The sequence below is a fragment of the Alligator sinensis genome, unplaced genomic scaffold (genome assembly GCF_000455745.1).
Source record: "Alligator sinensis unplaced genomic scaffold, ASM45574v1 scaffold1703_1, whole genome shotgun sequence".
Classification (NCBI taxonomy): Eukaryota; Metazoa; Chordata; order Crocodylia; family Alligatoridae; genus Alligator; species Alligator sinensis.
The window spans coordinates 62247-74995 of NW_005843635.1; the positions used below are offsets into that span (position 1 = coordinate 62247).

Below are 12749 nucleotides of genomic sequence, written 5' to 3' on the forward strand. Positions count from 1 at the left end.
GCCATGAACAAGGGTCTGGTGTATGGAGCTTCCCTAACGGGAACATTCTGCTTTAGTTAAAGAGGGACTGTCCAACTAATTCGTAAAGTTATCTGTATCCTTTACATATAATGTTCATCACATTTTAAATTCTTCTGCTAAAATTAATACATGTTATTACTGATGCTACTAATTAGGATATGAAGAAGCATTTACTTTGACCTTTATTTAAAAATCATAACTGAAATTAAGTAAAGAAGAGCAAAAGAGCAGCGGTGTTAGTAGAAGGACATGCCTATTTCTGAAAATCTAAATGTCTGTAACTGGCAAACCTTAGGAAACAGTGACTTACCTTCATCAGTCTTATGTAGTTGAGAGAGCAGTTCCAAAAGGAGAGAATATTGATCTCTTGAGCCAGGAACTCTTCCAGATTTAGTCTACTGGGTTTTTCTATTCCTAGGACACATTCATTTCCTCATCACTCTAGTAAAGAAACACCTATAACAGAAGCATAATTTTGTGATCAATATTTATTGCAATATGGAAAGAAACAAGCAACTCCTGTAATCTCATATTTTTGTAAATCAACAAGTGTCAAAGAACATTGCATCATTACAGACAGATAGTGAGGATTTGAGTTAATATGCCCTGTCCATCCTATAATATTGCTGAATATTATTTTCTTGCAAAAAGCAATCAGTTCAAAATTGTTTGTGCCTAAGTACCATTTCCTTTCCCAAAATGAAATATTCCATTACATTAAAAATATTATGTTAAAGGTCCATGCTTGAAGTATGAAAAGATCTTTGTGGTTCTTTCTATAGACTAAAAACTGGATCACTGGTCATAAAAAGAATCTCGAATTAAGACAGAGTAATAACACTGAATCTCCAACTCACTTCTACAGCTTCCCACATCAAGTGCTTATGGGATTGAAAGCATAAGTAACTCTCCAAGAAAAGCCAGACTGTTATATGCTGAATCAACATTGAGAGAATTACATCATCCAAGCAGAGAGCATTTTAAAGCACTAAAGAAAACCATTACATTAATTTTCCCAGGCCCTGGGGACTCTTTTCCCAAGTCTTTAATTAAAGTTCAAAAACAGGTAAGGCCCTGCACTAACTTTCTCTACAGAGATGTAACAACAACTGTGGCCTTCTGCTTGAGGAGGTGTCTTTTCCTCTGTTTGGCTCAAGATGGGAAAGGCTGCAAAACACAACATTTTGTGAAAGGGGAAAACAATGTTTAATTTCTTCCTAAATGAAGTTCTGTGGTTACATGTACTGGGAACTGTCCAATATTAATGTTTTTATTTTAGTTCACGAGGGAAAGCATCCCAACATTTAGGAACTTTTGGTGCAAGAGGAATCCGGGCCCTAACTGCTCCTAGATGACATTTATCAATGAGGACCAGCCATTCTTCCAACATGCCTGTGGAACAAATCCCATATCAAGGGGTCACTTTTGAACATAGCAAGGGGGAAAAAATCAGTGGGTCTACAATGGGTCTCAGTGCTCTACATTAACTGAATAATACTAATTCTGGTAGGGGACCAGGCCCACACACCTCAGCTTTGCAGAGTTTCTATACAGAGAAGCAGGAGGTTTTCTTGAGTAAGAACCATAAATGCAGTTCGTTATCTGAGACTGGCTTGCCTGTAGATACACAAGTCTGAAAATGGACTTGCATCTAAGAAGCAAGATGGTGATTAATGGGAAAGTTAGGAAAGGCAGGATTGACAGCTAGGTAGATTTAAGTGCTAGATCATTTTTCATTTCATGTCTTTATGGCTGGTGTGGAACCACAGAACTGCAATTATTGCCACTTTTGCACAATTTGGGATTCAATTTCCTTGTAATTGTAGTGACAGAAGCTGTGATTTAGAGACACTCCTTTACTTGGAAGACTATAAATGTTGGGAATTGGGAGCTGGTTGAGGAGTTAGAGAGACTGAGGGTATGCAGAGGAGGTCTACAGCTCCACAATAAAGTCCAGTATTTAGTTCATCTCATTCACACGTACCTGTGTAAACTAGGCCTGGCAATTACTACAGTGGTGACATACAACTGCCCAGCAGGCCCATCTGCCCAAAGTAAGTTATCAGTGGAAGGCAGCCCTCACACCTTTCTGCCCCATGATCAGGGCAGTCTTCCAGGTGAAGGAGACCCAGATTCTAGGCACCTTTTGCACAGAAGACATTGGAAAAAGCATTTCTGTTGCGTAGCACAGGGCAGTAACCACAAAGCATTTCTGTTGCGTAGCACAGGGCAGTAACCACCAAATATCAGTTCAGCCATTACCCATTGCTCTGTCTAACTCTTCTTTTGGAGCTGGCGTGTTGTACCCTAGATTCACACCATTGGAAAAGTTTCTATTCAGTAGGATCAGGGGTCCAAGCTAGAAGGCAGGATCTCCTCCCATCTGAGGCAGCAGCTTGAGCTGCACACCTTTCTTGTTCTCTTCCTCCTGGCTCCACATATCTCCCTTTCTCACGTGCTCAGTTGGCCAGCTTGGCCAGCTTCAAGAGGAGGATATGTTACTTCCATTCCTTTGAGGCTTTTTAAAGTGAAATAGAATTCCTAACATTATATTGTAGGCTTTGAGGTTTGGCTGTCTCCAGATCTGGGTTCTGAAAGTCCCCAAAAGCCACTAATGCACAAGATGGCATTCTGTTCCTGTGCACATATCCCTATGAACCAGGACATCTTTGCAAGACTACATGGAGCAGGGATGTCAAACTTAGGGACTGAAGAACTATCATGTGGTCCTCAGGGGTAGTGGAGGGGTCTGCCATTTGAGATGGGGCCTACCACTGACATCCAGGCCAGAAAGTCCTGTTCAGCAACAGAGAGTGAGTGATGGCCACGTAAACTCCTGCAACCACTGTAACTTGAGACCATTGCTTCTTGTCTATCATCTGCCACCACTGAGAACAGTCTAACTCTATCATCTTTCAAATTCCCCTTCAGGTAGGTGAAGGCCCCTATTAAATCCTGGATAAGTCTCCTCTTCCTTAGACTAAATAATCCCTGTTCTCTCTGTCTTTCCTCACAAGTCATGCCCCCCACCCCCTTGCCATGTTTGTTTCCCTCTGCTGGACCCTATACAATTGGTCCATGTCCTTTCAGGTTGGGGGGTGGGGAGGGGAGGGATGTGGGGAGAGGGCGGCAACACTAAACAAAGTACTCCAGATAGGCCTCACCAGTGCTCAATAGAGGGGAATAATTGGACACTTCCCATGACCTGCTGGCAACACTCATACCAATGCATCCCAGTATGTCATTAGCCTTCTTCGCAACAAGGACACACTGTTGGTTTATATTTAGCTTATTGTCCATTGTAACCCCGAGGCATTTTCTACAGAGCTGCTGTACAGCCAGTCAGACCCCAGCCTGCACCAGTGCATGGGATTGTTCTGTCCTAAGTGCAGGACTTTTCACTTGTCCTTCTTGGGCCTCATGAAATTTCTTTTAGCCCAATCCTCCAACATGTCTAGATTGCTATGAATCCTAGGGCTACCCTTCAGCATGCCTGCTACTTCCCCAGCTTGGTGTCATCTGTAAACTTGCTGAGGGTGCACTCTATGCCATCTTCCAGGTGATTGAGAAGACATTGAACTAAACCGGCCCCAGGACCAACCCCCTGGGGAACTCGGCTTGATAGTGGCTGCCAACTAGACATACAGCATTGATTATTACTCTCTGAGCCTAATGCTTCAGCCATTTTTCAGTCCACCTTACGATACATTTATCCACCCCATACTTCCTTCGCTTGACTGCAAGAATGTTGTGGGAGACCGCTTCATGAGCCTTGGTAAAATCAAGGTATACCACATCCACTGGTCTCCCCATATCCACAGAGCTAATCATCATGTCATAGAAGGCAATCAGGGTGGTGATGCATGACTTGCCCTCAGTGAATCCATTCTGACTGCTCCTTCACCTCCTTCTCCTCCAAGTGGACCATAGATATAGGGGGTTACACCCTGTATAGGAGGGATCATGTTGGGAATAAGGGCAGAGGAGTTGCTCTCTTTGTGCAGTAACATTACACCTCCCTAGAAGTGAAGATTGGAAAAAAAGAAGGGCTACTTGAGACCCTCTGGGTCAAGTTACAGGGAGAGCAATGGGAAAGGGATTTGAAAGTAGGAGCTTACTACAGACCTCCAAACCAAGAGGAAGAACTCAACTAGAAATCTCTAGAGAACTGGCAGAAGCTGTACTCTTTCAGAGCATGGTCATCATGGTTGACTTCAACTACCCAGACATTTCATTGGATAAGCACTCTGAAAGATCAGACTGCTCACAAAGTTTAATCACTCGCATTGAGGAGCTGTATCTGACTCAAGAAGTCTACAGGCTGAACAGGGGTAAGGAACCCCTTGGCTTGGTTCTGGCCAAAGGGGACGATCATGTGAAGAACCTGAGGATCAAAGGCAAACTGGGCAACAGTACATATAAAATGATCACTTTCTCCATCTACCATAAGTCAGGGAATCATAGAATCATAGAAGTCGGGTCAGAGGGGACCTTGCAGATCTTCAGGTCTGACCCCCTGCCTGGGCAGGAAGAAAACTGGGCACAAATGACCCCAGCCAGGTAGGCATCAAGCCTCTTCTTAAAGACCCCCAGGGTAGGAGCCAGCACCACTTCCCTTGGAAGTTGGTTCCAGATCCCAGCCGCCCTGACTGTGAAGTAGTTCTTACGGATGTCTAATCTAAACCTACTCTCCAACAACTTGTGGCCGTTATTCCTTGTTATCCCGGGGGGCGCTAGGGGAAACAAGGTCTCCCCCAAACCTTTCTGGTCCCCCTTAGTGAGTTTATAGACGGCAACCAGGTCCCCCCTCAGCCTTCTCTTGTGAAGGCTGAACAGGTTCAGGACCTGTAACCTCTCATTTAGGGTCTGCCCTGCAGTCCCTGGATCATGCGGGTGGACCTCCTCTGGACCCTTTCAATGTTGTCCACATCCCTCTTGAAGTGGGGTGCCCAGAACTAGACACAGTACTCCAGCTGCGGCCTGACCAGTGTCACAGCTGGCCAGGCCAGGGAAATCAGACAGTAAGGTAGAAATCCTTGATTTTAGGAAAGCGGACTTCCACAAGCTTAGGAGATTGGTTGGTGAGGCCCTGCTGGACCACAGTCCAATGAGGAAGGGAGTGCAAGGAGAGTGGTTGTACCTCAAGGAAGCAATCTTAGGAGCACAAAGGAAGTCCATTTCTTTTCATAAGAAAGGCAGCAAAAGGGCTGGGTGACCCCCTTCACTCAAGTACTAAGTCATAGACCTCCTGAAACTAAAAAGAGAAGCCTACAAAGGGTGCAAGTCAGAAATAACCACCAAAGAGGAGTACTTAGCAGTAGCCTGCACCTCTAGGAAGCAGATTAGGACAGCAAAGGCACAAACCAAATACAAATTGGCAACTGGAATCAAGGCCAACAAAAAGTCCATGTTTAGATATGTAGGAAGCTGGGGATAAAATAAGGGAAGTATAGGGTTCCTAATGACTGAAATGGGATGGATGATAACTGACCCTCAGGAAAACACTGAACTCCCGAATGCATACTTCACATCAGGATTCCACCAGTCCAAGGGTGTTAGCTTGCTTGATAGGATATACATGATTAAGGTTTAACAATTTCTTCACCTCTATTTTCTTCTGCAGGGACCAGGACTCCCATACCGAGATTCAGGATGGACTCGGGAGAAACTCCACCAAGCCTAAGGTCAGGGAGGACCGGGTTCAAGAACTTCTGGAGGGGCTGGGCATGTTCAAATCAGCAGGTCCAGATGCTCTCCACCCCAGGGTGTTGAGGGAATTGGCAGGGGTTATCACAGGGCCCCTGGCATGTCTTTATGAGCACTTGTGGTGTCTGGCCAGGTGCCGGACGACTGAAAGAGGGCCATTGTGGTCCCCATCTTTAAAAAAGGGAAGAGGAAGGACCTGGACAACTATAGGCCCGTTAGTCTTACTTCAATCCAGGGGAAGCTCTTTGAGAATATCATCGAGGAGCACATCTGTGATGGGCCAGCAGCGGGAATGATGCTCAGGGGCAACCAGCATGGTTTCATTAGGGGCAGGTCCTGTCAGACCAACTAGATTGCCTTCTATGATCAGGTCAGAAAATCACTGAATGCAAGTGTCATGGTGGACGTAGTCTTTCTGGATTTAGGGAAGGCCTTTGACACTGTCTCCCACCCCATTCTCATTAAAAAGCTAGGCGACAGTGGCATTGATGCCTAGAAAGTCAGATGGATTGCAAATTGGCTGAGCGGTCATACTCAGAGAGTGGTGGTGGATGGGTCATATTCGACCTGGAGGGAAGGGGGCAGTGGGATCCCCCAGGGCTCGGTCCTCGGGCCCGCACTGTTCAATTTCTTTATTAGTGACTTGGACAATGGGGTGAAGAGCATCCTGTTTAAATTCTCAGACGACACCAATATTTGGGATGCGGTGGGCATGGTAGAAGGGAAGGAAAGATTACAGCAGGACCTGGACAGGTTACAGGCAAATGAAAATAGTATGGGTTTCAATACTGACAAGTGCAGGGTGCTGCACTTGGGCAGTAGGAACCAGAAGAATACCTATACATTGGGAAACTCCCTTCTCAAAAGTACGGTGGCAGAAAGAGGTCTTGGTGTCATTATTGACTCCAAGATGAACATGGGCCAACAATGCGAGGTCACGGTCGGTTGTGCTAACCGTACCTTGTCCTACATCCACAGATGCATCACAAGCAGGACCAAGGAGGTGATCCTCCCCCTCTATGTGACACTGGTCAGGCCGCAGCTGGAGTATTGTGTTCAGTTCTGCACGCTGCACTTCAGGAGGGATGCAGACAGCATCGAGAGGGTCCAAAGGAGGGTCACTCGCGTGATCCGGGGACAGCAGGGGAGACCCTATGAGGAGAGGCTACGGGATCTTAACCTGTTCAGCGTTCACAAGAGAAGGCTCAGGGGGGACCTGGTGTCCGTCTATAAACTTACTGGGGGGACCAGTGATGTTTAGGAGAGACCTTGTTCTCCCGAACTTCTCCCAGAGTAACAAGGAATAATGGCCATAAGTTGCTAGAGAGTTGGTTTAGACTAGACATCAGGAGGCACTACTTCACAGTCAGGGTGGCTAGGACCTGGAACCAACTTCCAAGGGAAGTGGTGATGGCTCCTACCTTGGGAGTCTTAAAAAGAAGGCTTGATGTTTACCTGGCTGGGGTCATTTGAGCCCAGTTTTCTCTCCTGCCCAGGGCAGGGAGTCAGACTAGAAGATCTACAAGGTCCCTTTCAACCCTTCTTCTATGACTCTATGAATCTATTAATCTAGAGGGGGTGATCACCCTCCCATAGTTGGTGAAGATCTTGAGGGGGAGCACCTACAAAGGCTAAATATCATGTCAGCAGAATCAGATGAACTATACCCGAGTGCTAAAAGAACTGGCTGACATCACTGTGCAATATATGGCAAAGCTATTTGAAGACTCTTGGCACTTGGGAAAAGTCCCACATGACGGGAAGAAGACCAATGTGGTACCTGTCTTTGAGAAAGGAGGACCCGGGAAATTACCAGCCAATCAGTTTGATGTCAATCCCTGTTAAAATCCTGGAGAAAATTATCAAAGAAGCCATTACTGATCACCTAACAAAAAAAAGTAATCTGATGGATAGCCAACATGGCTTCACTATGGGTCAGTCATGGCAGGACAACCTCATTTCCTTCTATGACCAGGGAGCTTGCCACCTGGATAGGGGAAATGAGGTCGATGTCATAACCTTGGACTTGAAAAGGACTCCCATGATGTCCTCATGGTAAAATTGGGAAAATATGGCCCAAACTACTTTATGGTCCGGTGGCTAGGTAACTGAATCTGAGGTAGGACCCAAAGAGCATTGATTGACAGAACTGAGTCAACATGGTTGAAGACATCCCCAGTGGTGTCCCCCAGGGTTCAGTACTTGGACCAGAACTTTTCAACACGTTCATCAATTATTTGGATTTGGGTATAAAAAGCAAACTGGAAAAGTGTGTTGATGACAACAAACTATGGAGGATTTTGGTCACACTAAAGGACAGGCTGCCAATATAGTCTGACCTGGCCAGGCTTGCACGGTGGGTGGAACTCAACCTGATGAGGGTTAATACAGAGAAATGTAAAGTGCTGCATCTGGGGTGAAATAATCTGCAACACACTTACAGACTTGGCAGTGCTATGCTTGCCAGCGCCACAACTGAATGAGACCTGGGTGTCATGATAGACCATAAAATGAACATGAGCCAGGAATGTGATGGTGTAGCTGGCAGAGCGAATCAAACACTGGCATACATCTACTGAGGCATCTCAAGCAAGGCTAAGAATGTCATCCTCCCACTCAGCTCAGCCTTGGTTAGACCACAGCTGGCATACTGCATCCAGTTCTGGGTGCCACAATTCAGGAAGGATGTGGAGAAGCTCAAGAGAGTCCAAAGGAGAGCCAAGCTCATAAATAGAGGCCTAGAGAGCAGGTCATATGAGGAGAGGATGAAAGACTTGGGACTGTTCATTCTGGAGAAGAGAAGTCTCAGAGGGACTTGGTGACAGCCAATAAGTATATTAGGGGTGTAAATTGGGGCCTAGGGGATCATCTGTTCACCAAGGCCCTAAAGGAGAGGGCGAGAAACAGTGGGCACATACTGGTTGAATATCACTTCAGATTGGACATAAGGAAAAACTTCTTTACAAGTGAAGTACCGAGGGTTTGAAACAGGCTCCCCACAACAGAGTTTGTACAGTCACCCACACTAGCAATCTTCAAAAAGTGTCTTGATGCCCATCTTGCTGGGGTCATCTGGTCCCAGCAGTCTTTCCTGCCCAAGGGCAGGGTGGTTGGACCTGACGACCTGTAAGGGCCCTTCCAGCCCCGAACATCTATGAAACTATGAAACTATAAGTGCTCAGAAATTGATTCCTTGAGGATCTGCTCCATAATATTTTCAGGGACTGAGGTGAGGCTGACTGGTCTGTAGTTCCCTGGATCTTCTTCCTTCCCTTTCTTAAATATGGGCACTATGTTTGCCCTTTTCAAATCATCTGGGACCTCTCCTGATCTCCATGAGTTTTCAAAGATGATGGTCAGTGACTTTGCGATCACATTGGCCAACTCCCTCAGTGCCCCTGGGTGAATCCCATCTGGCACCATGGACTTGTACATGTTCAGCTTTTCTAAATAGTCCCTAAACTGTTCTTTCACCACTGTTGACTGCTCACCTCCACACCAAACCTGTTGTCCAGTGCAGTAATCTGGTAGCTGAGCTTACCTGTGAAGAACGAGACGAAGAAGCCATTGGGCACTTTAGCCTTGTCTGCATCTTCTGTCACAAGGTTGTCTCCCCCATTCAGTAAGGGACCCACACTTTCCCTGATTCTCTTCTTGCTATCGACATACTTGTAGAAACCCTTCTTGTTACCCTTCATGTCTCTTGCCAGCTGCAACTCAGTTGTGCTTTGTCCTTCCTGACTTCATCCCTGCATGCCCAAGCAATGCTCTTATAGTCCTCCCTATATATTTATCCAAGTTTCACTTCTTATAAGCTTCCTTTTTGAGACCTAGTTTGCTGATAAGTTCCCTGCTAACCCAAGCTGTTTTTTTGCCATACTTGCTAGTTTTGGCCCCCCAGAAGTTGTCTAACAGGGGTGAAGACTTCAGGTTGTTCCCACTTGGTGGCAGGCTTGACACCACTGGCTGGAGTTTTTTAGAGCCTCAAGAAATTCAAGCTAGTAAACAGTTAGTAGCAACCTGTGTTCTGTGCTCTGTAGACCCAGGAGCCCTACTAAGGAGTGCTAGTCTTCAAGAACAGCAGCCTCATGTAGTATTCATGGGGCACTAGCACGTGTCTCCTGATACCCCGAGTCACAGTTTCCATGGGGAGAAGGTGGTCCCATTCCCTATACAAGAGTCCCTTACCCCAAACGTATGTCCCCTTGCATTCCTCATTAAGTGGATCGAGCCCCTAGTCCTCTCCTAGGAGGTTCACTCTGTAGCTCTTTTCTGAGCTCAGAGGTTGAGGCATGGAGTCCTCATTTCCCTCCTCCCCTGCCTAATTTTTCTTGTTCCCTTTTAGGATTACATATGCAGTACTATGCATCTAAACTTAGGATCCCCAATTTAACATTATGGTTTTATCCATTTAGCTCAGACCTAGGGCATCCACTTCCAAGTTTTAGAATACTTGGGTAATTGTCTGAGGTCATTACAGAATCACTAGCTTTTTCTTGTTTTTTTCATCCTGAGAAGTCATAGAGGTGTCATGAGGTCCCAGAAGATTGGAAAAAAGCACATACTATACCCATGTTTTCATGGACAGATGGTGTGGTGCATTCATCACCTATAACACAACACACTTTTCTCCAGGTAAGGATAAATTTGGTGGGATCCTAAGGCTTTATAATTCAATTTAAGATTGAGGCAAAAACACATACAACTTTTCTGGAATGTGCATTCATTATCCATATGATATTTTCAGTATAAAAACACAACAAATGAGGCAAATAATAAAAAAAAAGATGTTGTTTCATTATTCCTGTAATTATTGAAATTAAATTTATGTTTTATTCAGATTCATAAAATAAAATCTAATCTTGAGTGTCTTGACAATGCATCTAGTATTTCACTGACAGTTAGCCCCAGTAGGTCATGAGTGTATTAGACACAATCTTACCATGCTACTCAGTTGAGTTGGGCCAATGGTGTTTGGACACGGTGCCATACACACCTGGGAAACCTATACCACTTGGGTAGACAGGCATAATAGTCATGTGAGCCACCCACTCCACACCTGAGGTCAGCCCTGCTGTGCCAGTGCATTGGAGATATAGAAATGAAGTCCTTCAACCCTGGCCATGGCTGAGGAGCTGGCTATGTGCTCCCTCTCCTTTGATAGCTTCATCACACAATTTACTACACAAGTCTGCAATGCACAGACCTGTTCTAGGGCTGCTCTGGCCCCCAGGGGGGCTGCTTGGGCCATTTGAGCCAACAGAGCCCTGAGTGCCACGGGAATGATCATACTGTTCAACGATCTCCTTTCCCTGGTGTGAAATGGGGGCCGTTTTTCTCCCCAAACCCCATATCTGTTTCCCCCTTCTGGGAAATTTCAGAACTAGTCCTACTATCAACAGGCTCATCAGCCACTTTGCCCAAGGACCTTGTGGTCCTTGGGCACAGGCTCAGCTTGGGAGGTGAGCAGGGGGAACAAGACACGCATCTTGAGCTAATAATACAGTGCTCACAGCAATGGAAGGCTTTAGAAATCAAAACTGATAGGAATTTCCTCCCAAACACATGAATCCATCCCATGGATCTGTGCATTTTGTTGAGGTGATGTTGAGAACAGTCACCTTTTCAGTTTTTGTTGCATATTTCCAAGATATACAGCTTGGCAGCTTCCTGTTCCTCCCTCCTACCTTTTTCCATGATGTAATACATAAACCAAATTAATATATTTTATGCAAATTTTTTTGACCTAGTTGGTTAGCAGCCACTTCCACTTTTTTCATGTTTGGGGCTGCTAAAGATAGAAGACAAGGATTTAATCAGAGCTTTTTTTTTTTCTCCTTTAACACCAAGGGCTCCACTGCTGAATTCAGTGGAATATAATGGGTATAAAACTGATACAGGTGGAAGGAGAGTCAATACAAAAGTCCTGCTTTGACAAGTGGGCGTTTGAAATGTCCAAATCTAAACACATGACCTATTTCCTCCACGATTATGGCTATACAGGATGTCAATCCCACTTGAGGTGCTAGCTACATTCAAGAATCATGTTCAATCTCCCATAATATAAAGTGTGTGTGGCAGAGGGGGAGGGGATGAGACAGGAAGAAGCTTCTTGACACCTTTTCTGAAGTGATTCAATGGTAAAGGAGGCAAAATGCCCTTGATTCTAGAAAACCCCATCAGTGCCCTTCTGGGCTTCGTTCAGTCCTAGCACAGATCAGGCAAGTAGACCTCACATCAGTTGTGGTGGAGGACTCTGCATTTTCCAGCCAGCTTTAGTAAGGCTCGTAGGACATCCCTGTTTCTCAGGCTGTATATGACGGGATTCAGAACTGGGGTGACAACAGTGTAAAACACAGCAACCATCTTGTCTTGCTCTGGAGAGTGGCAAGTGTTGGGTCTGATGTACATGAAGATAGTTGCCCCATAGTACAGCCCCACCATAGTCAGATGTGAGGAACAAGTGGCCAGGGCTTTCTGCTGTCCTCTGGCTGACTTCATCCTCAGGACTGTAGAGAGGATACAAGTGTAAGAGGCTAGTATGATGGAAAAAGGGATGAGGAGCAGGACAATGCTACTCATGAACACCAGGGTCTCGTATATGGAGGTGTCAGAGCAGGACAGTTTCAGCAGGGCGGGGACCTCACAGAAGAAGTGATCAATGTCTTTTGAACCACAGTAGGGCAGATGCATAGTATAAGCTGTATGGATTGAGGCGTTCGCTGTTGCACAAACCCAGACAGCAGCTGCCAGGCTCATGCACATTTTCCTGTTCATGAGAATGGGGTATTGAAAAGGATTGCAAATTGCAACATATCTGTCATAAGACATGACAGCCAGAAGGAGACCCTCTGCTCCACCCATCATTAGCAGCAGGAAAATCTGAGTCCCACAAAGTGCCAGAGAAATAGTGTTGCCCAGGATCAGAAAATCCATTGACATTTTGGGGATAACAATTAGGCTTGGACCCATGTCCATGAAGGCCAATTGCCTGAGGAAAAAGTACATGGGAGTGTGAAGGG

At 45.6% G+C, this 12749-nt stretch overlaps 1 protein-coding gene and 1 pseudogene across 1 annotated transcript; both read right to left on the reverse strand.

Annotated features, from left to right (window-relative positions):
* The window catches only part of LOC102374710, a 2716-nt pseudogene extending 2379 nt beyond the window's left edge, over nucleotides 1–337 (reverse strand).
* An 11627-nt stretch (nucleotides 338–11964) lies between these two features.
* Nucleotides 11965–12741, reverse strand: LOC102374962 (olfactory receptor 56-like; the record flags this gene model as incomplete). Its single annotated transcript, XM_006039036.2, has 1 exon — nucleotides 11965–12741. A coding segment is annotated over one exon (777 nt), but the record flags the coding sequence as incomplete, so codon positions are not given.
* Between the last annotated feature and the right edge of the window lie 8 nt (nucleotides 12742–12749).